The 26100-nt window shown below is 34.3% G+C and overlaps 1 protein-coding gene across 1 annotated transcript in view; it reads right to left on the bottom strand.

The window, feature by feature from the left end:
* Window positions 1-26100, bottom strand: part of LOC147072029 (insulin-like receptor) — a 274285-nt gene that overhangs the window by 69119 nt on the left and 179066 nt on the right. The window contains exon 3 of the mRNA XM_085946555.1: window positions 1597-1883. Coding sequence (XP_085802681.1) covers window positions 1597-1883 — 287 coding nt within the window. The remainder of the gene's footprint in view (window positions 1-1596; window positions 1884-26100) is intronic.

A 26100-nucleotide genomic window follows, 5' to 3' on the forward strand; every position in this document is an offset into this window, starting at 1 on the left:
GTATTTACAATTATTATTACACAAAATTTCACAGTAAACACTAACTTATAATATAATATAACTTATAAACTACGTGAGTAATTAATAATAAAACACACGACGTTGATAACGTTATATTTCCACAATAATAAACAAAATACATATCTAATGATTTGATGATAAACAAATATACCTAGAATGAATCAGTATTTCTGATAAGAGAATGCTTTTATTTGAAAGAAGAAGAATAGATACATAATATAATCAATGTTCCCTGTAAGGTGTGCGCGCGCACGCCTACCAAAATGTGTCCGCACACATGTTTTCATCCCCCGCACAGTCCCCTCACAAAAATATTGTAAAATAAAGTTTCCTTTGCCAGATTTTAGTTTTGCTCGAATGCAAAATATAAAAAATGCTCAGATGCATTGATGATCCGCACACACAATAGAAAAATTAGAGGGAACGTTGATTATAATAATATATAATAAGTAAGAACACACTACTAAGTATCATTGTGCGAGGAGTGTGTAAGTATTATTAAACCTAGCAAAATTGCACGGCAGGCGACATTTTTTGGTGTAGACTGTAGAGTTAATATTATGAGAACGTTGCATAAAAATACATATTATGACTTTTTGGAATAAAGTATGTAGGTATTCTAATTATCAATCATATTAAAGGGGGCCTTCAAATAGTATCTTCTCGGACTATCAAGCGTCCGCGAGCTATCAGTTGTACATCACTGGAATTCTTCGCGAAGCAAATTAAATTTAATCAAACGAAATAATATGTAGTTAGAGAATCCACGTTTTAGCAATGTTTCAATTAATATATCAACGATGATCTGACAATAGTATCTATCTGCAGTTTTGGCGAATTCTGGGTTATTGGTGTATTTTGTACAAAATTTGATGACGCATCGAATATTATTGTTCTACGAAAAAAATCCGAAAGTGCTCAAATTTGACGTGTAAAATAGAGTCTATCTGCATCGACTCATTTATGAGGTGGAAGAAGTGTCTACGACACTAAAAAGAAATATTATCTATCTGCTTGATTTCTTTTATTATGACATTACAATTTCCATTCATCTTTAAATCACTGTTTTAGTACTAATATGAAATCATTTCACTTTAAAAATAAAAATAATACTGATACCGACAAAAACAGTGTTTTTGAACCCCCTGAAAAATTGACTTATATGTCAGATAGATAGGTTCTATTGTCAGATCACCGTCGTCGATATCATGCATATGAGTAACAATTGTCTTCAGTGAATATAATTACCTAAATAAGTAGGTACCATTTGAATATAATATAATTACAGAAACCGAAGCAATTTTTTGGTGTTTGTTCTTCAATCACAAAATATACCCATAAAGCATAATTATGTATAATATGAGATTAGTGTAATAAATAATAATAAATTCACAACATCGAATACAAACAACGTTTTAAATAGAGCTTAATATAGGGGAATTCGTCAAGTTTTCGATATTTACCCACACCAAACTTGTATTATATAAGCATGCAAATTGGTTAATAACACATAACTATTATATTTCCAAAATTGAAATAAGATTAAGTGAATGATAAATAAAATAATCGACTCACCTCCATGTGCATCATCTCATACAATATGAAGGCGTAGTTGTTGAAGAGTTTATGGCCCCTGATGACGGACAGGTTAGGGAATAGGTCGGCCAGCGTCCTTAGGCCGTTGACCCTGTACATCATCAGGTAACCGGTGATCTCCCGCAGCTCCGGAAACGAGAGGTTCTCGTAAGCCGACTCGTTGAAGTTGTCGAAGAGGAGGATCTGCAAGGAGCCTTCGATGACACGGCATCCTATGAGGGATCGAAAGGCCAAAGGGTGGTTTCTGATGTCCAGACTTGAGCACACTGCAAAGAAACAAAGAAAAATCTCATTAGTAAACTGTACAATCATGGATACAATAGTAAATATAAACAATATAATATCAGTGTTATGTTATAAAAGTAACCAACTACTTATAATATATAGGTATATATCAATATAATATTATGTTTGAAAACATTGCGTGAATAGTATAATAGCGCCTGTACACGTGTATGGATTTACGCAGCAATAGTGTGTATTTTAAACTATCGCGATAACTGTTTACACGTAAAAGTGCTGACTGTCTCGCCAATCTCATTCTCCCAAAAGTAAGAGAGACGCGATGTTGTCATTTTATAGTACTGTTTGACGGGTAGTGAAAATCGATTAACCTCAAATTGGGTCTGCGCAGGCGCAGATATCAGACAAATCCAACTATCGCGTGAAAATTCAGAAGCATCCGAACTTTTTTGATTCATGCATGCAATCTTGCAACTTGCATGATACTACATGTTTACAGTGCAATTTCTTTTTATGGCCACGATAATATTACGTACTGTCAGCAGCAAATCCATGCACGTGTAAATGAGGTATAAGCAAGACCTGAACAAAAACGATGCATAAGTGCGAGTGAGAAAGTATTCGGCACCCTTATAATCTCTGCGACACGCGCTAGAGTAAGATAAAAGGTTTACAGATGTGTAGAAGAGATGATTTGCTATGGTGTCGCCGCCAAATCTTAGTTTGCAACTTAACTAAGCGTCGATAACCTGCGAGCGCGTGTTGCTAAAATTGCTATTTTTTTTGTGTTAAACATAAAGTCAGTGGTAAATATTTTTAGTTAATTAAGTAGAAAAGATGGTTCTGTGTGTTGTATTAAAATGTGGTAGCCGTACTGATAAACAAGAAGATGGTATTACGTTTCATAGGTAAGTTGATACATGTTCGTAATAATTTATTTGTATATTATTATATATTTTAATATCAAGTGACCTAGTGTTTCTTTCAAATAACTTAAATTATGGATATTTTTACCCAATGGTTGCATTTTGACAGCTTAAAATACTGTATAACGTAAAAAAAAAAAATAGAAAATTATATTTTAATTCTAAGCGTCTAGTGCGAGCACTTTGGGCGAACACCAGCGAAATGGTCTATGGTCTCAAGCATTTGTATACGAATGCGTTCGCTCGCCCACAAACCAAACGCACTGCACGCAGCTTCATTTAGCAATGCAATGGGTGGCGGCATCTAGATGTATCTATAGTCTAAGGGTATAAGTATAAGTACACAATAAAAAAATAGGTAACATTAAAAATATAATAGTATGGAAATTAGCTGCGTAGGCCGATGGTTATGTATATTATTGAAAATCCTTCATCCCAACCTCGAGTGAATTACGGAAAGCAATTACAGAGTAGAAAGTAGGAATTAGGAATATAAAATTAAATGTAAAAATTAGGTCGTAACACTATGCCGGCCTGCGAAAAGGACAGGAGTCGAATGAGTTTTGTACGACTCCCAAGTAAGTGACAAGTGACGACAATATCTAAACAATACACCTAATGTTAATATCCTCCGTCGGGATTCTATTTTACTTGAATATCTCGCTATCTGAGGTGCCATGTGACCTTCCCATACCATAAGCAGGTATTTGGTGATAAATTACAAATTGTACAGAAATAATATTAATCTTGGCTAAATTGTACCCAACTCTGATTATAAGACCGCTAAAAGCCAGTTCGGTCCAAACATTGAAGGGTGGCCAATTTAGTGGATGTTGACACGTGTATTTTGTAATTTACTCATCTGGACTTTTATCTTATGTGTTAGCCAGGTCAGTTACTCGAGATTTTACGAATGGTTCGAAGGGTTCCACCAAACAAGAAAGGTTGGGAATCACTTGTAATAGTATTGCAGTAAGTGAGTAAGTACATACCGATCTAAAATGTAATGTAGTGGGTGGATACGTAGGTACTTATAACCTTTACAACGAGGGATAGTTATTAGTCCAATACACCAAGCGTTGGATTATAACGCACATAGGTAGTATATTGATTGAAACCTGCTAACCTCTGCTCGACGTCTGGCGGATAAGTATACAGGAGAAGGGGTCATTATTATAGCTATATTTCAGTGTGAATGGTCAGTTGACCCAGTTCATTTAAAACATTGTGAAAATAAACAGTATGTACTTCATTAAAGATGCCTGATTCCCTGGCAGCATGCCTACCATTATGACTGAACGCTAATCCGTTAACCACGTTTAGAGATAATGTATCAGTGGATAAGAACGAAAGCCTTGTTATGATTTTTAAGCACTAATTATTATAGTATTAATGTAGGTGGTGTTTTAACTAGAAGAGCATACGATCGATTTTTTATGATATGTAGGATGTAGATAGGGGGAAAATATTTACACGTATTTAAATATAATGATAGTAGATAATAAAGAACAATAATTTAAACCTTTAAAAATAATTTGCTAGAGTATCGTAGATTTTTTCAATTTAAAACTATCGATGACATTTACTCAACCCTCATAGCTTATAAAACTATTACAACTAAACGAAAAAAATATTTAGTTACTGCTAACGATTACACACACGTCGTCGACTTCATTCGTTTAAAATTCAGAAAGAAAAGTAGACAGATAATATGTATAGGTACTCATTGAAGAATTAATATTATGAATTGGTATTAGTCGTATTATTAATTGGCCCACCGCAGGTAAACCTATGAGTATGGTATTAAATCTGGAGTTCGCTTGTAATGGTTCGTTTAGTAATCTAGGACAGTGCTCCAGTGCTCCAACCGGTGCGCCGCGAGACGATGCTAGATGTGCCGCGGTGCACTGTTACAAATAGTTTTGTATATTATACAATACTTCCTTGTCAAATTTGCGTACATGGCTGGTAATATATGTGAGCACCTGCATGAACTTAATAAAGCAATGAAGGTCAGAATGAAAATATATTGACGTACTCTGATAAATTAGAAGGAGTTAAGACAAGGATCTCTACAAACGTTCCGAAGGACCTACCAGACCACCATAGAAAACAAACAATTAATTTCGGATCTGTTTCCAAAACATTTAATTTTGCTGCAGAAGAAATTTCATCACTACTTTCATACAATCAATACGACTGGATTTGAAACCCTTTTGCTTTTGCTTTCCCTATAAATTCGAGAGGAAGTGGTTGAATTGAGAAACGACGGGACGCTAAAACTGAATTTCACCCATGTTCCATTGGCTATTTTCTGGATTTCGGTTAATAAAGAATATCCTCGGATTTCCGACAAGGCTATCGCAATTCTGCTCTCATTTTCTATGACATACCTATCTAGGCGAGCAAAGTTTTTCAACTCAAGTCAAATAATAAGCAATCTTGCTTGAAGGGTCTTGACTCTTGACCGAGAACTTCGGTTGCTCTTTCAAATATCAAGTCAAAATATATAAAACCTTTTCATTCATTGAAACAGGCTGTTATCACATTAATTGGTTATTATATTGATAATACAAATACATGGAAATATGAGTACCTTGGTATCAAAGTGGGACATAAGCCATTTACAAAATTTTACAGGAGACTGACAAACAAGTGTGAAAAGTGACCGTTTTTCATATAACATACCAACTTTAAACTCAAAAATCTCTATGAAAACTACCGTTTTTGATACTTTTAGTGGATTTTTTGAAAAGAGCATCACTTTCACCACCATAATCAATTAAAACATGAATTTAGTGGGAGGTGGCGTATGTCCCACTTTGATACCAAGGTACTCATATGTACATTCAGTTCTTCGTCGTGTGTTATGTTGTTTGTATATTTAATTATTTATCAAATAAAAAAAAACATAAATTAATGTAATTTTGGTGGATGGCTTCCACAAGGGGGAGCCTACAGGGCTCTAGCCTGAGGGCCCAGGCTCAGAGGGGGGGGGGGTGGCGTGGCATGTAAATCAGATAAGTGAGATAAACACAAATTAGTAATTTGCTCTAATCGTAAAAAAGACGCCTTTACTACGCTGCTATTAATATTTTAAAACATTTACGATTGTAGGATACAATTTATTATCATTCCCGACAACTAACCATAACTCAAGTGGATGTATTAATAAATACAAATACAAAAAAATAAAATCAATACCATTAAATTTACCTAGATTTGAAAAATGCTATTTTAGAGTATCACACTGTCTTTAACCTTACAGATAGGTACGGGCGTCAAAGATCTTGACCAGGGGTCCCCCTTCGGGATGTGGGGTCAATGTTTTGGTGTATAAATTGTTTTACGTGTGGTGTACCGCGGAATTCTGGTTTTGGAGCACTGATCTAGGAGACATTCATCATGTGTCTCCAATACCACATTTCAAATGCGCTTAATCTCTGTCCATCAGTTGACTATATCGCCAAGATTTTCAAAGCCTTTTCAAACTGGGAGGACAAAAAAGAGATCGTACGTATTTAATTTTTTTTCCAGTAGCAATTTAAAGCAGTGATTCTCAAACTTGCGACACGCTAGATTTTACCAACGTTATACCCACCACTTTTGCAATTGAAGTTTTCACCTTCAGTGTCAGATTCGGAAGCCTTTTTATTAACTTTCCGCGTCGCCAATCGAAACTTAATTTCAGAATCTTGTGTGGGAGGTTTTCTGTGCTACCAATCTGCCAATAGAAAGTTTCTATGGAAAGTAACATACGTAAGTCGTTTTTCTGTATGTCAAACAATCTCTGAACAATATTTTTCATGAAAAAAATGTTCAACCGATAGATACTAAAGATTGTGTATATTGGTGAATTTCTGAAAAATACAGTATTCTTTTACATGCTGTCCCTTTTTTGAATGCGTCTGTGTTGCGCGATGTATACCACCAGATACGCGTAATACATTTTGGGAAATAATGTCCTACAGTCATGGCCCCCTAACCTACTTATCACTAAGGTTAGCGTTTCCAAAATGGTATTCCGCGTTAAATGGTACCTAGTAATTAAATTTGTGTAAAATAATCATTTTCTACTCCGTCGCCCCCTTAGGTTTCCTGGTTACGCTACTGTTTTTACTTGTAAGACCGTGTAGGTACATAGTTAAACCTGCCACAACAATGTTTCAAGAAAATGTTCTACGGCGCTGTTACTAGGTCAGGTGACCGCGTGTTCGAAAATCACCACAATATCCACCAAGTACCTATTCCAAAAGTAGATAAATTGGACGTACTTAGGTATTTTCTTCGAATCAATTCTTACAACTTAATAGTAGGTACCTACATAATATTATATTGTGTGACTAAACAACCTTCTTGGAACGAAAGTATTGACAATAGCAATACGAACGATTATAATTTTGAAGTCACGAAAAAATAGTTATTCCATATGGATGTATTAAACCAGTCACCTGTAAAACAAATCTTGGGATAAGTAATAAAAAATTCACTACCGCCTCAGACGAAAACTATATCGGCCATTACTGGTTTCTTCAGAACGATGTTTTACCAAGGATTCTATAACTAACTAACCTACTAGAATATTATTTTTTAATTGTTATTTATTGACGGAATGTCGGAATAATCGTCTGCCATTGTCGATCCACTGAGAGATGACGGGTGTCTCCCGTTGACGGGGCTCCTTCCATTATTCTCGAAATTTTTCACTGTCACGTACCTATCATCAGTCGAATTTGATTAGTTCGTCGATCCAGCGAGTTCTAGACTGATTGTTAAGTACCTATTGGGTATATATTATATGACTTTAAAGTAACACGAAACTTATTATCACTAAATGACCAGTTTCTACTTACGATATCTTCACAATTATTGGTAATAAAAGGTTTACAACGGATTGTCTATTTAATTTGTTGCAATTTACACATCCACATAGTAAGTACCATCATAACTCCGAGACGAAATTGAAACAATCTATTATCAATTGAGTCAGCATTTACTTGGTAAAATTCCATTTTACAAAATGATGTCAATTTAATTTTTTTAACATATTGTGGACATTACAAATTATAAATTCAAACGTTAACAACATGACATGAAACATTATTATAAATAAACAGAGTAATAAAATCTATAAAAATGAAAATATAAAAAGAGAACATACTCGTAGTATAAACATATAAAAGTAGTGAAAATACAATTATACATCTATAGAAGTTCAAAGAAGTAGGTACACCAATTTTTGTTAAGGAGACCCTATTTTAAGAATTTATAGAATAGCGTCCACCTAAACTCACCTCATGCAAATGGAATATATCAACACCCGAAGCAATTTGGTTGAACATAGTTATCGCCCTCCCAATTGGCATTACCAGTGGCAGGTTGGTTCTGCACCTTGGGAAAATAAACAACTGAATGATGGATGTTCTCTATTTCTAAGATACTTAGTATAATTTGTATGAGGACTCGAATGTTTTTGTGTGGAATTTAGTAATTAAGAGGCGTTATTTCAACTCGTCCATTTTCTCATTTGTGCGTATAAATATAACGGTTCGCTTAGCATATTTAACTTATTATCTAACTTAACTTCGATTTTCAATACGACGTATCGCCCCTTTCCTTTTGGTCACAGAATTATTGTCACGAAGAATACACGGAACAAAAACCAAATACAATATTAACCTGTGAACGCCCCAAATAGTATAGTATAGGGGTTGCGAACCTATAGCACGCGTGCCACTAGTGGCACGCGAGATGAATTTTCACGGCACGCGAATGAAAACCAATGAAAATTTTCAAAAAAGTTTTAAGTACAAATAAATATTATACTTACTGATACACTCGCACACTGGCCTATTGCTAGTGCCTACCTCGTTAACTTCAAAAGGCTGAAACACGTTACCTGATCTCAAAAAATCGTCGGCTTAACAAAACATGCCACCCAGCTCCTTAATAACCCGTTAAGATTTTTATTCCAGACGAAGTCCTACGACTCGTATATTGACACTGGTATACAGCCGTAGAGGGAAAAGTAAGTACATTTGGAATGAAAGTGTGTAAAGCCTCAATTACATTGAGCTTCTTTACGAGCTGTTTGTTGGCGAATTTATAATCTGCCTGTAAAGTCGCCCAGTGTAATCATCGAACATGTTAGCTTGTTCGATGATTACACTGGGTGACTTTACAGGCAGATTATAAATTCGCCAACACACAGCTCGTAAAGAAGCTCAATGTAATTGAGGCTTAAATAATTGTTTAATAGATAAGATTTTAATGTTGTATTACCCTATAAATGTCTTAAGTTGTAAATTGTATTGTATAAATAATAATATGGAAACAGTATGAAAGATGCAGTTTGTAAGTTGTATCGGACGAATGGGATGTTGACTAAAAGACTGATTGTATAAAAGGTAACAATAATATAATAATTAATATTAAGATTATGTAGATGTGAACAATGTTATATTAAATTGTTTAGTTAGTAAAATGTAAAATGTACAGCGTAATAATAGAAAGTAATTTTAATTCAGTAGTCGTTTATAATATTAAAATGGTAACACCATTAGATAATACATAGTAAATGCATTGTTTTGCCTCGTATAAAATTATTATTTAGCTTCCGTCTGCACAGCAACGGGAAAAAGTTCTAAGTATCCACGGGTGCGAGAACGCCCTGGAGAAAATCAGTCGCGATCAATCTATACGAGTGGACAGTCGGGATACGTCGCTCTATAGCACATTACACCTATTGTCGGGAAATTAACAATATAAAAAAGAAGCGTGTTGCGGCGTGCAACGAATATTAAGAATTAGTTCTGAGTTATAAACCTAACGAAAGGATATAAATAAGCATAAAATAAGTTAATTAATCAGAAGTATAACAATTTACGATTAAGCATTTAAACAACTACCGTCTCATTTGTAAGAATTAATAAACCTGTGGCAGAAAATATAACTATAATAATACCCGTTAAATAGTGTATTTAATTACTACGAACTCATCTCCTCGAAATATCAAGAATAATTCATGTAAACTTAAATATCTTTAGACACCTCGGGTCCGCCTACTGAGCTAGTACATCAGACCTCGAGGGTATGTCATTACCTACCTACATATAAAAAATAATGACGTCATAGCCATGCGCTTTTCCTTCGATTTTTAATATAATTACCAATCGACGCGCAGGTCGCATTGTACAAAAAATAGCAGGCATAAAACGAGCCGAGTGCGAAAAATTGTGCAACCTGCGGCCCGTGGCGAAAATATTTTCCTAAAAGAAACGAGCCGACTGTGAAAAATTGAGTAACCTGCGGCCTGCGGCGAAAATTTAGTCCTAAAAAATTGTGCAACCTGCGCGCGCGGCGAAATGTTTTACCTAAAAAGAACGAGCCGACTGTGTGGCACGCCAGACAGGCGAAAAATAATTTTTGGGAAATTTTGGCACGCGTATGTAAAAAGGTTCGCCAACCCTGGTATAGTATAACGAATGGAGACAGCATTATGAGCTTGCCTGTACATTGGAAGTATGTTTACATGCATGTAGTTCATCCTCCGTGAGATTTGACAAGAGAAAACCTGTTTATAGCTCGTTTTAGAATTCAGATAGATCTTCGCGAGATTGATAAGCAGATGGTCACCCGACAATGGGAGGCTTAAAATGTGGCCGACCCGATTCCCATATTCCGCTCGTCCCGTTGTTTTGTAGTCTATTTCGAAAGGTGACGACATTGTTTACCACATTATCGGCATTCCGCGAAGCAAGATCGCGCCGTCAGCGTCGTGTCAATCCAACATTGCGTCACACCAGTGGCGTCCCCCGGGCCAGCGGCTCAATGACCCTTACCACCCGACAACTGCGTGAACTCTGGCTAAATGGCACCTTTTTGGATTAATGCCATCGCAAAGCGAGAATTTTGATTTACAAGCTTCACAGACGATCGCCCGTCATAAAATTGTACTATTGGCGTGTTTGTTGTTTTTGATTTTGGCCACAACATTTTATGACAATCTGTAGTTAGTCGGGTGGTATTCGCGGACAGTATCACAAAGCTCTCCGCTGAATAAAGTTAGCGTGGAGTGCATTCGGACGTTTGAACGTCATTTTCAAGTGACAATGTAACTTAAGTTCACGTATCACATCATATGCATACGAAACATTTTGTAACAGAGAAATCAAGAAAATAAACATGCTCAACTAGACATGGAGAAGTATATTAGATTATCAGTCATCACGCGTAAAGACAAAAAACTAATAGAATGGATAAGGTAGCAAACAAAAGTATCCGACGTAAAAGTATTCCAAACCCTTTAACATAGCTAGTCAACAGGATTTCAGCTGGAAGAATGCGATTATCCAGTGGTACCCGAAGGATAACATGACCGAAAGATTACCTTACTTATGAGTGAAATATCATAGTGCGGGAGAAATACGTCGCAACGAAGAAGAACAAGGAACCGAGAAGAGTATAGAGAGCTTATCTTGATGAGGCCTTCATCCAGCAGTGAAATGAAACAGCCTAATGATGACGATGATCAGCAGGCGATTATTATGCGGAATATTGAATACCTATCTGAGTGCACACTGACGTCTAAATATAACCTTTCTAAATTTTATTTTACTATGGAAATTGTGTATGAAAGTGTAAGTGTGGCTCAGTTTTAGATTTACTGTTAATTAATCTAAAATAATCCGACAGCTTAAGATAATAAGCTCGGTGTCTCGTGTCTATAAAAAAATAAGTATCATTGGCCATTGGCTGACCGAGTGGTCTGATACTGCATGTGATCACTAGCCGACTGCAAGTTGACTTCTAAAGACGACACTAATATTACGACATGATTCGATTGCAAAATATTTTGTTTATTGCGGCCGTGTTACACAACACACATAACCGAATTTCCAACTAAAGCCAGCTCCAACGGTTAAAATCAACTGAATTTAACTGGTTATCTGTGGCGTAATAATCAAACCAACACTGCTTGCTGCTTACCAGACACACTGGCGCGGCCGCCTCTTACTCTATTAGTAAAAAAAATACCATTTAACTTTTTACGCTGATATATTCAAACAAATGGAATAAATGGGTAACCAAAAATTTTTAAATTAACCTGCACTTATTCAAACATAGAATGTTGCCGAACAAAAAATAAAATAATGTTGAAAAAACTTACGATATGAAGGTTATATTGGTTTCGTTGGAGTCTGGGGCACGGCACTGATACAAGTCCTTTATTTATTGCGTCGATTAAAAAAATATGCGTCAGCAGCTTTGCCGATCGATGTGCGGTGAGTCCGGAATCGAATCCATTTTATGGCAATTTCTTCACCGTGACGTCCGATTTTTGTTATGCATGAAGTAGTAAGATGAACGGACGAATATTATTTGAGGCTCAGGTGGGATGCGAATCATTGATTCAATGATCAAGCGTCACAATTTACCTATAAAGTATATATTATTACTATATCAGCATAAAAAATAAGTCATAAATATCCATGGCGGTTTACAGTGAAAACCTACTTTTGTCATATTGGTGAACAATTCACAGGAAATTAGACTGGTCATGGGGCTTGTGACCTCTTCAATGATCCATTATTCGATAGTATCACGAGCATTCATGATAAATAGTTGGCAGTAATAAATTTAAAAAAGAAAACACTCGAACTAATAATTTGGGCTGCTTTTGAGAGAGTGAAACACGCAACTCGAGCTACATCTCGACCTCAAGCATTATCACGCCGTGGCCGCCCTTTCTCATCATGACTAGGGATTCCAATCCCGGGATCCCGAGCTATTTTCGATACCTATGAATCCCGGGATTGATAAACATAATCCCGGGATTTCGGGATTGATTTTTTTTATCAATTTATATGGAAAATAAAATAAAAGCGAAAATATAACAGAACAAATACTTTTAATAAAAAATAACTACATTAGAAATAAACTGAGTTTGAATGAAGTTTGATTTATAGCCATGTGTAGGTTGCCGATTCATTTTATTTTTTCACATAAATTATTAAAATAGAAAGATTGGAAAAAAAACAATGCTTCGCACTATTAACAAAGTTATTCCAACATGATATCATACGTTTTACGGCAGTTTCAGATTTGGCTGACTAATTAGATTTATGAAGCGGAAAGGCCATAAGTACGCCATGATTATTTGCTATATTATTTTAAATCTCGCTAATCCATTCATGAAGTCTTTACTATCAGAAACAGCAATCTCCTATTACATTCACATTATTATTTATATTACAATATTATTTACTCCGTTAAACTTGTGTATTTCCAAGATTGAACGTATACAATAAACAATAAATGTCTTAAATAGTATAAATTATACTAGATTTATTTTTGACCGGTTTTATCAATGTTATTTGTAAATATAATTTTTTTATATAAACAATGGAGAAAATGCCAATCCCGGGACCAGTCCCGGGATCCCGGGATTGTCAAATTGTAATCCCGAAATCCCGGGATCAGAATTTTGGCTCGGGATTGGATTCCCTAATCATGACGTATGATGCTACAAAAGTGATCTAAACCCCGTATAGTTAAGACTGAAAAACACATACGCCCCTGGAATTGATATTGGAAAATAACGTGACCGTGTTGCTTGTAAACTGAAAATAAATTAGGAATTGAAACTTCAATGATAACCCTTAGTGGACACGAACGATATAAGGTATAAGCAATATTAAATATCCACTTCCTCCCAAGTATTCCTTAAAGTTATTTCACAGTTATGTATGGAATTGCTGTGTATTCGCCACAGAAAGATTTTTATATTGAATAAACTGATTGAATCCATTAGACATTTTATTTCCGAGAATGCCCCATCATACCAAAACTACCACAATTGACAGATGTTTACATAATTATGCATTTACTATTTTTTATCTATGTATTTATTTAGATTTGTACATACTATCGTAAATAAATAAAAATAAAATATTCCACAATTTAAGGGGGGACATGCTCGTCGAAGGTCAAAATTGAGTTTTTATTGTATTTTCAAACCATGATTCTGGACACTCCTTAAACGTTGTAGATAATCTATTTATATAATTTTGAAGCCTTATTATCCTGTATAGTTATTTTAAACATTTGATGACTGCATAAAGTATTTTTGTTACATAAAATAGTATTCTTTTAAACCTCTCGCTCTAATGTTTTAGAATATAGTCATATTTCGGTACATAACTGTGCAGTGGTGTTAAGATTTTTTACATTTATTAATTTTTAAACGCATTTATAAAACCATTAGTATAATTTATTACGAGATAATTTTTCTAAAATGTTCACGATAAAAAATTATATTGATAATCTCTGTGATCCCAAATTTGACAAGAATTAGGCATTTTATTATTCAAAAAATCGGCAAGATTAACACATTTGAAGATGATTCTAAAGATACTTATTATAAGCTATGTTTTTGACCATTCAAGTGTGATAAACATTTTATGAATAATGATTGCTTTATAATAATTATTGACCTAAGAATAAGGTAGTGTTTTTTTTAAATACGCTATTTCTTTTGGCATTCCCCAGTGGTTAAGCTACAACATACGGCCGTAGCCATAAATTGACAAACTATAATTAAAGTAGGGAGTAAAATTATGTTAACGCGCGTGTTTGAACATGTACCTAACCGAATTTTTTTTTATTTTTTTTTAAACGGTACATGTTCAAACACGCGCGTCAATATCATTTTACTCCCTTCTTTAATTAGTGTTTGTCAATTTATGGCTACGGCCGTATGTTGTAGCTTAATCACTGGGGAATGACAAAAGAAATGGCGTATTTAAAAAAAACACTACCTTATTCTTAGGTCAATAATTATTATAAAGCAATCATTATTCATAAGATGTTTATCATACTTGAATGGTCAAAGACATAGCTTATAATAAGTATCTTTAGAATCATCTTCAAATGTGTTAATCTTGCCGATTTTTTGAATAATATAATGCCTAATTCTTGTCAAATTTGGGATCACAGAAATTATCAATATAATTTTTTATCGTGAACATTTTAGAAAAATTATCTCGTAATAAATTATACTAATGGTTTTATAAATGCGTTTAAAAATTAATAAATGTAAAAAATCTTAACACCACTGCACAGTTATGTACTGAAATATGACGATATTCTAAAACATTAGAGCGAGAGGTTTAAAAGAATACTATTTTATGTAACAAAAATACTTTATGCAGTCATCAAATGTTTAAAATAACTATAAAGGATAATAAGGCTTCAAAATTATATAAATAGATTATCTACAACGTTTAAGGAGTGTCCAGAATCATGGTTTGAAAATACAATAAAAACTCAATTTTGACCTTCGACGAGCATGTCCCCCCTTAACTACATTTTACAATTTTATATAGTACAAACGACATGGTTTTGATGGAGTTCTACCATGTAAACGCCAGTTAAATTAATATAATATTTAATTAATATAATAATTAATATAATACATCGTCGGTGATGTGCATTCCTAATTTCGAGTGCAATGATAATTAGTCATGGGTGCAAAAACAGATGCGTTACAATGTTGAATTCATTAAGAATATTCTTGATATTGTATTGGTAACGAATGCAAAAGAGATAATACGATATACCTAATTAGAAGTGTTAAGAGTTCAAACTGATGTTTGATAGATAAGTAAATTAAGGGAATAGCATCCTTGTTATTGAATGTATTATTAAATTAATGACTATAGGGTAGAGCAGGGGTGATGAAGCCGCGGCCTTTTAGGGTCTCAAATGCGGCCTTTTGACTGAATCTAAATTTTGCAAAACAAATCCTTTTATTTTTATATACTTAACTTTATATTTATTAGGTATAAAAAATTGCGTTTTTACATATAAATTTATAATATATTAATAAACATGTAGTATCAAAGGAGTGAATACGCAAGCATCGGGATAAAGAGCGTAGGTACTTTACCCGTGAAGCGCCCACTGTCATTGTTAACTAATATTCGTGCAAATGCAACACGGCGTCTGCAGTTTCGTAACATGCTGAAGTGGAACGATGATATTATTATACATATTCAGTGCGTTGGCTATCGCAAGGATAGGTGTTAGCCAAAATTTTGTCTCTGCGAGAACATATACATAGTTGAATTTTATGAAGAACAGAATCTGCGATGTGAGTTATTGAAAGTAAATTTCAATTTGAAAGCTGCATTTTTGTGTAATATCGTGTTAAATCAAAATGACTCGAATATATGTATATATGTGGGAAAAATCAGGCATTTCGTAAAAAAAAATATTTTTTTAAAAACACTTCGTCAAAAATAAATTTCGGATGAACATTTCCCCCAGTCAGCGAAGACCATTGATGAGCAGAATAATTATATATCCGGGTCATTTGAAGAATACGCTGCTATTATTGACGTATTAATTGTAGAAAACATTGAAATGAAAAAATGTTTACCGATTTTGACTGATGAAGTCGCACTGAAACTAGCATTTCAGACTCACCTAGTTGATGTTATCAAGGCACCGAAAGAGCTACACATGGAATTGATTGAGCTTTCAGTAGATGATATTTTCAAGTCATTGTTTGATGCTAAGAAAAATCCAATTGAAATATGAAAAAATGCCGTAGAATACCCCCCACGCCTTCGGCAACATGCTTTCCTGCTCTTCAACCACATATTGCTGTGAATCTACATTGTCCTATCTAACCCTAATCAAGGCACGATTGAGGTCACAACACTTTAATTATAGTTTGTCAAATTATGGCTACGGCCGTATGTTGTAGCTTAACCACTGGGGAATGCCAAAAGAAATGGCGTATTTCAAAAAAACACTACCTTATTCTTAGGTCAATAATTATTATAAAGCAATCATTATTCATAAGATGTTTATCACACTTGAATGGTCAAAGACATAGCTTATAATAAGTATCTTTAGAATCATCTTCAAATGTGTTAATCTTGCCGATTTTTTGAATAATAAAATGCCTAATTCTTGTCAAATTTGGGATCACAGAGATTATCAATATAATTTTTTATCGTGAATATTTTACAAAAAATATCTCGTAATAAATCATCCTAATGGTTTTATAAATGCGTTTAAAAATTAATAAATGTAAAAAATCTTAACACCACTGCACAGTTATGTACCGAAATATGACTATATTCTAAAACATTAGAGCGAGAGGTTTAAAAGAATACTATTTTATGTAACAAAAATACTTTATGCAGTCATCAAATGTTTAAAATAACTATAAAGGATAATAAGGCTTCAAAATTATATAAATAGATTATCTACAACGTTTAATGAGTGTCCAGTATCATGGTTTGAAAATACAATAAAAACTCAATTTTGACCTTCGACGAGCATGTCCCCCCTTAATGCGAATATCACTTGATTTAATAAACAATTTTATAATTATTTATACATCGGGAAATCTTATCTAAAAGAATTTTCGTTATTAAGATGTTCCGAGGGTAGAGTATAGATAGGAAAATAAACAAACGTACATTTTGTCAATTTTGTTTGTTTGGTCGTCGAAAAAGAATGATTTCCAGGAGGACGTTAATAAGTTTTAGTTCTGAAAAGGGGTGGTAGGCCAAATAAGTGTGGGAATCTTGAATTAGATGAATTAAAATCCATGTTCCCAACAGCTGGCATATTAGCCACATACCTATGTATATTCGAATGAAAACATACATTAATTTGGGGCGTTACAAAATGTACCAATTTTACACGTGCCACACGATGATTTCCACACGTAAACAAGTTGTCATAATAGTACGTATGCACTCTGACATAAATTAACTTTACTATGATAAGGAGTCTCGCTAGAACGAGCTTGAAACGGAGCCAAATGTGTAAACAGTAAGAATATCAACTCACATATAAAATTGTAGTAGAAATGCGGAACGACTTACATCTACATCTAAATTCTAAAGTTACCTCCGTTATATACCTTTCTACGTACGTTATTGGAATAAGGACATATTTTCCACTCCCATTATCTTCATATAAACCATAAACATAAACTGTAATTAATACGTAATCATCTGGACCAAAAAAAAACTGTAATTGTTCTAAACCTTTTTATTGATTATTAATTTGTTAATTTACAAATTAGAAAACAAGAGATTTATTTACCTATCGATTATTTTTATTTGAATTTATCAAATTCTTAAAGAACTTCATAAATTCATAAATTTTAAACTAACGCAAGTGTCAGAGCTAGATTTTTTTGACTTTTTCGTTGATCGCCCGTTGGCTAGTTTAAAGAACTTCATAAATACATAAATTTTAAGCTAACGCAAGTTGCAGAGCTAGATTTTTTTGACTTTTTCGTTGATCGCCCGTTGGCTAGTAGCAGGGCATAGAAAAATCAGACGATTTATATTGTCCTCGGACTTTTGGGTCGTCAATGGAGCACCTGCTTAAGACTTTATATTCGGTTTACGTTATTTTGCCCAGATAATCTTTCAGCCTTTGACATAAACGATCTTTTTATTATTCTCATTTGCCAGTAGGTTTTTGGAGTATCCACTTACATTGCGTCATCAAATAGACGATGGAAGAAGCATTCATCTCAAGGTTGAGCATCGGCCCCACCAGCAGTTATAGTACCTAGCGGGTTTGGCAACGCGTTATCAATGCATGGAGTATCTAGTCATGGAGAATATACACCCTAAATGTTCGGAGGTCAGCGATGGAACTGACGTGTTGTAAGCTAATAGATGGGCTATGCGCGGTCCTCAGGCACGATAGCTAGCTGAGAACTCTGAACTCCGTAGCTCGCATCCGGGCGTTTACTGATGTCACATACAAATATCATTGCAAATATAGTATGTAGCTATGTAGCGTCTGGTTAGCAACCGTGGCTGTTATTAGTGTTTGTGTCTGTCCGCAGCATAATTAAAATAGCCATTCAAATCTTATTTTATGTGTTCATTAATATGGATACGAATCTTCATAATCTAGATCCAACTATTTATTCATTGCATACAGTAATAGGTAATAAAATTTGCCGCCAACGATCAAAAAGTTTAACGAATTGTCAAAAACAGCTGGCCTACGTGAGTGGCGTAATATCCATCTCAGAAAAACGCAAATGGGAATTCTTCACGACACATATCCCGATAAGGGAAATGGCCATGTATGTCCGCGACGTAGTTAGCAGGTACATAAGAAAATTACACATATAAGGCCGGAACTCGAAAGTATCCGCTCACACAGGTAGAGTAGTGCGGTCTGGCCGCGGTACGGGGGACCGGCGAAGCGGCCCACGAAAACATACGCCCACTCGGCAGTGAAAACGCCCTCTCGTGTACACATTTCAGATAATTTAATAATCGTTCACGTGTTTGAAAAGCGCTTATAAAAATAACATACCGCTTGGACAAAACCGCAATTGTATTGTAAATTCGCAAAATTAGCTGAAAATTAATAGACTTACCCCAGGGGTCGGCAGTTTGTCAAGTCAAGGAAACAGGAAAACAAAGGTAGCAGAGAGCCGCATATATGTAATATGTATTTGGATTTTTAGGGAGGAAAAGTTCAAGATTTTTTATTATAAAAATTAATTAGAACGGCATCCATGCATCGCTTTTGATAGCTTTACTATATCTGGCAAATAGCTACTTATTTTTAATTGAATATATGATTGTAAATTTTCATACGTTATTCTACTTAAGTTTATTTTTTATTTCGTTCATAGATGAGAATGTTTGTTCGCATATATGTAGAGCCAAAGATTGTGAGAATACCAAAAGCTAGTTTATTTAACGTGTCATGTTTCAGGCAAACTGCTCCATGTATCAACTATTATTGTTTCTATTTTAGGCAGTTGTTTCATTGCGGTCCACTTGTGCTGAGAAATCAAATTGGATTTCTCTCTTTCGAGTTCTTCCAAGCGGCTGGTCAGATTTGTGAATTTGTTGCTCCACAGTTCCTTGCTTTTTAAATCTATTATTAACTACAAGCAACACGTGTGAGCACGCAGGTGAAGAATGTGAGTAAAGAAAGAGTGGTAGAGAGTATGCCGTACAAGTCTAAGTTTGTTCGGCGGCTCTATCTCATAAACTCATAAGTTATAAGGTTGCTTGAGATGAGGTGAAATTTGAGTTTATATCCGTAGAGCCGCAAACGTCTATGCAAAGAGCCGCATGCGGCTCGCAAGCCACTTCTGCCGACCCCTGGACTACCCCAACACCGTAGTCTCATTTCCTGAGTTACGAATCGCTTGTGTGGCTATAAATAATACAGGGTAGTAATAATGACAGTTTAAATGAAAATAATATGAAATTAAGAGCTGTAAAATGCTCCCTGAGAATTTTTTTTGATGAAGCGACTGAATTAACAATGATTGAAGTAACAAAATCAGCGCGGGATCGCTCTCTAGATGGAAGGAGATGTTGGCAACTCCCACAATTTCAGTGATCACCACCTCCCTCAGTAATGCGGCTAATGATATCAAGATCTAAATCTCAGAGAAAAATATTCAATTGGCAGTTCGGAAGATTTAAAAGGGCCAAAAAAATGTATTGGGTAATGTAATGTTTTGTGAAAATTGCAGCAACAATACTACAGTGAGTGCCGCTGTTTTATAAACAATCAATATTTAAAACTGCGGACGTGGTTTTGTTCCCGGAGATTAAGGCATATTTTAGTTTTTGAATAGTTGAATGAGAGAATCGTCTCACGTCACATCACATTCCTTTGTATATGAATCGTTGATCGAATTGTGGGGCTGCCGGCACTGAAAATTCCGTCACACTCTTATTAACATTAAACGAGACGCTGAAATTACTGAGCGTCGACCAATTGACAATAATTTATTCCCCGAATCTTAGAGGAGGCTTTTATCGTCGTTATAATTAAAAATTGAATGAGGAAACTTCTCATTATTTCATATTATGCCTATAAGGCAGGGATGACGAACCTACTGCACGCCTGCCAAAAGTGGCACGCGAATTTTTAATTTTGAAGAAAAAAGAAATATTACTATTTTATTGTTTTATATACGGGTATTTAAAAAACAAATTAATTTTTTTATAAAAAAAAATACGAATATATAGAAGTAGGTAAGTACCTACTTACTTATATATAATATTAGGGTACTGTTCGGTTAAACCGGACACAGCGGAAAACGCATTTTTAAAATTGCCGATAAACTGGATTATTTGTTAGGTTAACCTAACCAAACCAAACCTAACCTAACCTAACCTAACCTAACCCAACCTAACTTAACCTAAACTAACCCAAACTAACAAATAATCCAGTTTATCGGCAATTTTAAAAATGCGTTTTCCGCTGTGTCCGGTTTAACCGAACAGTACCACAATTACAAATCGCATTTTATGAAGAATTGCAGGCAAATTATTTTTAAGAACAACATTACGTACGTTTAATGTAATATACGATTGCATAGGTCGGTTGTTAGGATCAGGCAATTGCAATTAAAAATATTCAATCATCAAACCTTATGAAATTAACTATCGGCAGTCACTCAAATATAATAACTGCTCGTTTAAACCTCAAACATAATTTCTAAAAATGGAAAAACGCTCAGTGATGGAGAATATAATATGAAAGAAGAGTGGTTTAAATGCTTCCACAATCTCTTTTGAGTGATTTGAATACAAGGAAAAAATATTCAAAGAATAAAAGCTATGCCTTCGGCTATAAATACGGTAAAAGATAGAATATCAATAACTCAATTGTAATTTTTAAACATTTTTAATAGAACTCTAAAAAGCTATTTTTTAGAAAACTGAAAAAAAATTCGCCATGCTTGGCACGTCAGACAGTCGAAAAATATTATTTGGGAAATTTTTGCACGCGTACGTAAAAAGGTTCGCCATCCCTGCTATAAGGCATATCAAAAGCGTAAAAAGTTTAAGACGTTTCTTACTACTGCCATACCGGACAAGAGTATTCCAGCTATATTCTTACATTATCTTTGATGGGAGTACTTCTGAGGTACTAATGAGTCATGAGTACCTAAGTTTTGGTGTTTTAGTACGCAAAAACCCTTAAAATATAAGAGGCCATCCATGAACTGAAACCGTGTGCAATACTAAACTTATGATTTCTGTTCATGGAAATATATTATTTTCACAAAATATATTATAAGCATCTGATCGTGTCCATTTATTTATATTTATACCATACATACACTTACAAACTTACCTGGTGAAAATATATTTTCATGAACAGAAATCATAAGTTTAGTATGGCAGACGGTTACAGTCTATTGATGGCCTCTTAGAATAATATAACGTTGCGTAACAAAGGAAATATTATCTAATAAGTAATAATAAAGGTACCTACTAGAACTAGTATGTATATTGAATTTTTGTTGCAAGGTCCTACAATAATGGAACCATTGCACCACGCATGTGCAGATGATATTTCGTCTATTGCGCAGGAATTAGGCAGGATTAGTATGATTATTGTTACGGTTCCTATTGTCGACAATATTTACTTCAACCCTGTTGCACCGCTTTTTCTTGTTTTTGCTGTAAGTAATGTCGACAATGGCAACCGTAACAATACTCACTCTGCTTGATTTCAGCGCACGCAATGGTATATCATTTGCACATATTCATGGTTAAATGGTTTCACTATTATACAAGTGAGTACGTGATTTAGTAGAGGTCCTTTTGATATACTTAGAGCGGAGTTCGCATATATACCTACACCTACAATACACATAATCAACACATCGTTTCTAGAGAATGGCCTCTGCAACGAGTCCTAAACGTCGAGGAAATGAGAAAACTCTGTTGATGTATTTATATTTAAGTACCTACATTGACTTGAAAAGGCGATTTTATATGTATTGATATTATTTTATTTCTCTTTGCAATAGAATCCAATACAATCCCAATAAGTATACTTGTGGAAATTGAGTGCGAACACAATTGTTTAATAAATGCTTTAACTAGTAAAATTCTATAAAAATGAAATGTCAATGAAAAACGCTGCTAATACAACCCTAAAATGTTTTCTACTATCTACGTACATAATTATGAATTCGGAAGATTTTATATGGCTGACATACAAGGAAATATATTATCCACTCTGTAATCAAACGAAAAACGCTCTAAACGTTACGGCAGCGATTTCCAAACTGGGAGGCGCGAAAAGTTTAACACAATTAATGTAGCCACATGTTTGCAAATGCAAAGTTTATAAACGGCCGCGAGTTATAAACTTTTTAAAAAACAGCCCTATAAAAGGTTGTTTGCAAACCTGTCTGAAAACATGGAGACTAATTTTATAATACCTTACTTCAATACTATCGTGAAACGCGCTAGCTATCATGTGAAAATATGAAATAAAAGGGTCAAATCATAATGTTGAAATTTGAGGCAAATTTGCTAAGGAACGATAATTTTGTTGTTAAACTTGTCTATTTGGTTGAATTGAAAAATTGAGTTAAATCAATGCAAGAACCACTAATGTATTCACTGATTTAAAAAGACAAAGTGTAGGCATTCATAAAAAATTGGAGCTTTGGAAATCAAAATTACAAAAAAAAAAAAATTTCGCCATGTTTCCACTTTTAAATGATTTCTGCGCCAGATATATTGAAGCAAACAAAAATCTTTTTACTGAGTTCTTGGGTAGTTTGCTAATGCACTTTTCACAATAGGTATTTATTTATAAGATCTCGATTTTACAAAGTGCGCGTGAATATAGAATCCATTTGTCGATGAACGATGATGAATTGGGATTGACTACTATTGAAAAGGAAAAATTGATAGAATTATCTTTGTCAAAAAAAGCAATGCAAGTTGTAAGTAAAGTAGGTACTGCTACCATTCGTAACATCATATTTCTGCACAACGGATTTTCTGCATTAGCTGCAATGAAATCCAAATATCGATTCCATTTAGCAGAGAAAGAGCACTTTGTGCTAATAAACAAACACATCCATCGTATGTTTTTTTTTTTTTTTTTAATAAAACCTTGTTTATAATCACGTTTTTATTAGCTCGTATTCTTGTTTGCCCGGTACAGATTTTTCCTTGTGTGTCCAGTATAAATTTTTTCTTGTTTGTTCAAGATTTGTATCGGACGATTGAAGATTTTTAACTAACTTCCCGACTAGCTAGACATTTGAAACTTTTAGAATATATCAGAACACGACGACATGGGTTCTTTTAATACTTTTAGCCATTTTTAAGCAGAATTGAATTAATTTTCAGTTAATTCTGTTTTGTATGGAAAGTTATTATTGTTGGTTGCTAAGGGGGTCATAGAAACTAAATTATTAATATCCTACGTGCGTTACTGTGCAAATCAATATGAAATGTCAAAATGACATTTACAACAAGTACAATAAAAAGTTTTTATTAATACATAGAATTGTCAAGTTTATATGATTCAATAGAAAATTTAAAAACGTGGTAGGTATATAAAAAGTTCTTTTTATCTTGTAATTGATATCAATATGACGATTGATATAGGTACGTAAATGATAACTTCCGTGTATAATTTAGGAAACACTACATTAGAGCAGCGCACTGCCCTTAACCTCAGCGATTGGTAGGTAGGTGGGTCCGCAAGATCCTGGCCTGGGGGCCCGCTTGAAGATGTCGGGCCCATGATAGAATCCATTTGTCGATGAACGATGATGAATTTGGATTGACTACTTTTGAAATTGATTGTGCTAATAAACAAGCACATTCATCGCATGAAAAACAAATTAATTTAAAAATGAATATAATATAAGTAGAAAAACCTTGTTTATTTTTATAATTATATATTATATATATAATTATTATATAATTATAATTTTATATTATTATTTTTTTCATTTTTGCATTTGTACATTGTTGACTATTTAAAAAGGTGTCTGTATTATTTAATTAAATAAAGTGGGGGGAAGGCGCCAAGATTAGATTTTTTTAAAAGGGAGGCGTAGTAATATAAAGTTTGGAAACCACTGCGTTACAGTGTTACAAAAACACACAAATAGAGGTTGATGATAATGAATAGTGATTCAGGTGCAAAAAAACGTCATAACGCCACGCCGTATTTGACGAGACAAAACATGAGGCACGTGTTGCACAACAGCTGACCAATCTTTCTTGTTTTAACAGCCAGTTGACAGCTGATATTTCTATAGCCATATTTAAATAACAATATTGATATTATCACACAAATAGCACCAATGATAAACATAATATTTGTAGTATGTATATTGATTGAACTGGTGTTTACTAGGGTTTGCAATCACGATATCCCGTTCGATTTTGTGAATAAGTTTTTTGTTATCTATCGAAAATAATCACCACATATAACGTCAACTGATCATTGAGGATAGTTAATCCTAATCGTTACTAAAATCATATGGAATCAGTACCTGCTATTTTCATACTTAATATTGTGTTTTATATTAATTAATAATAATGCTATTATCATCATATCAGCAACGCAAAAAACCTATACACGAGGTAAATAACTACTTACTTATAACGTATATTATTATAGGTAATAATATCTACTTATCTATAAAATAATTCTATAGTATTCTAAAAGTACTGCGAATCGGGTACATAGTCCTAGAATCTTATTTTTAAATATAATTATGGACAGATTTAGCCAGGACGCCAATCAAACAGCCGGCTGGTGCAACTAGACGTAATGACCCATCAACGACAGGTCGGTAGGCAAACCACCATACGCTCTCGAGATAGTGATTTCCCCATTACTACAGCAGTGGTACTCCCGCTTTACCCCACCCCATACACAAACTACACACAATACAGACTACGTGTAGTTATGCTCAGCCTCGACCACCGGGTCGAGTTGCACCAGCCGGTCGTCCAATGGGTGCGCAGGTTTGATAAAATTGAAAATTATTTACACTGAAAGGTGATTAAATTGTAAGATCATCATATCGCATAAAGAACTAATTACCCATCTCTTTTCATTGTGGTAAACGTGTGCTATAAAAATGGCAAGTTAAAATGTATCCAACGCCAGGTGAGGAATCACAATTTAATAATAAAGTGAAATGGGAAAAAAACGTGTATATTTACTACCTAAGAAAGTAGGCGTCGTTTATAATGATTTGAGTGCGACTCGAGACTTGGTATTAGAGATGATATCACAATTTTATTAACGCAATAATGACGAATTCACATCCGGATATCAAAACGTGAGTGATTTGGTGAGAAATTTTATTAATCGCGAGAGAAGAGTGAGAAGAGCGGCTGGGAGACGAACAAGTCGGCCCCGTCTTGTGCTAAAAACCGGATAGGCGAAGGCCGAACTAGCAAGGCTGTTTTGAATGCCACCACTTTACTTACAAGAGAAAATA

This window comes from Rhyacophila brunnea, unplaced genomic scaffold, assembly GCF_057557595.1.
Source record: "Rhyacophila brunnea isolate RB1 unplaced genomic scaffold, BYU_Rbru_1.0 scaffold_2, whole genome shotgun sequence".
Taxonomy (NCBI): Eukaryota; Metazoa; Arthropoda; class Insecta; order Trichoptera; family Rhyacophilidae; genus Rhyacophila; species Rhyacophila brunnea.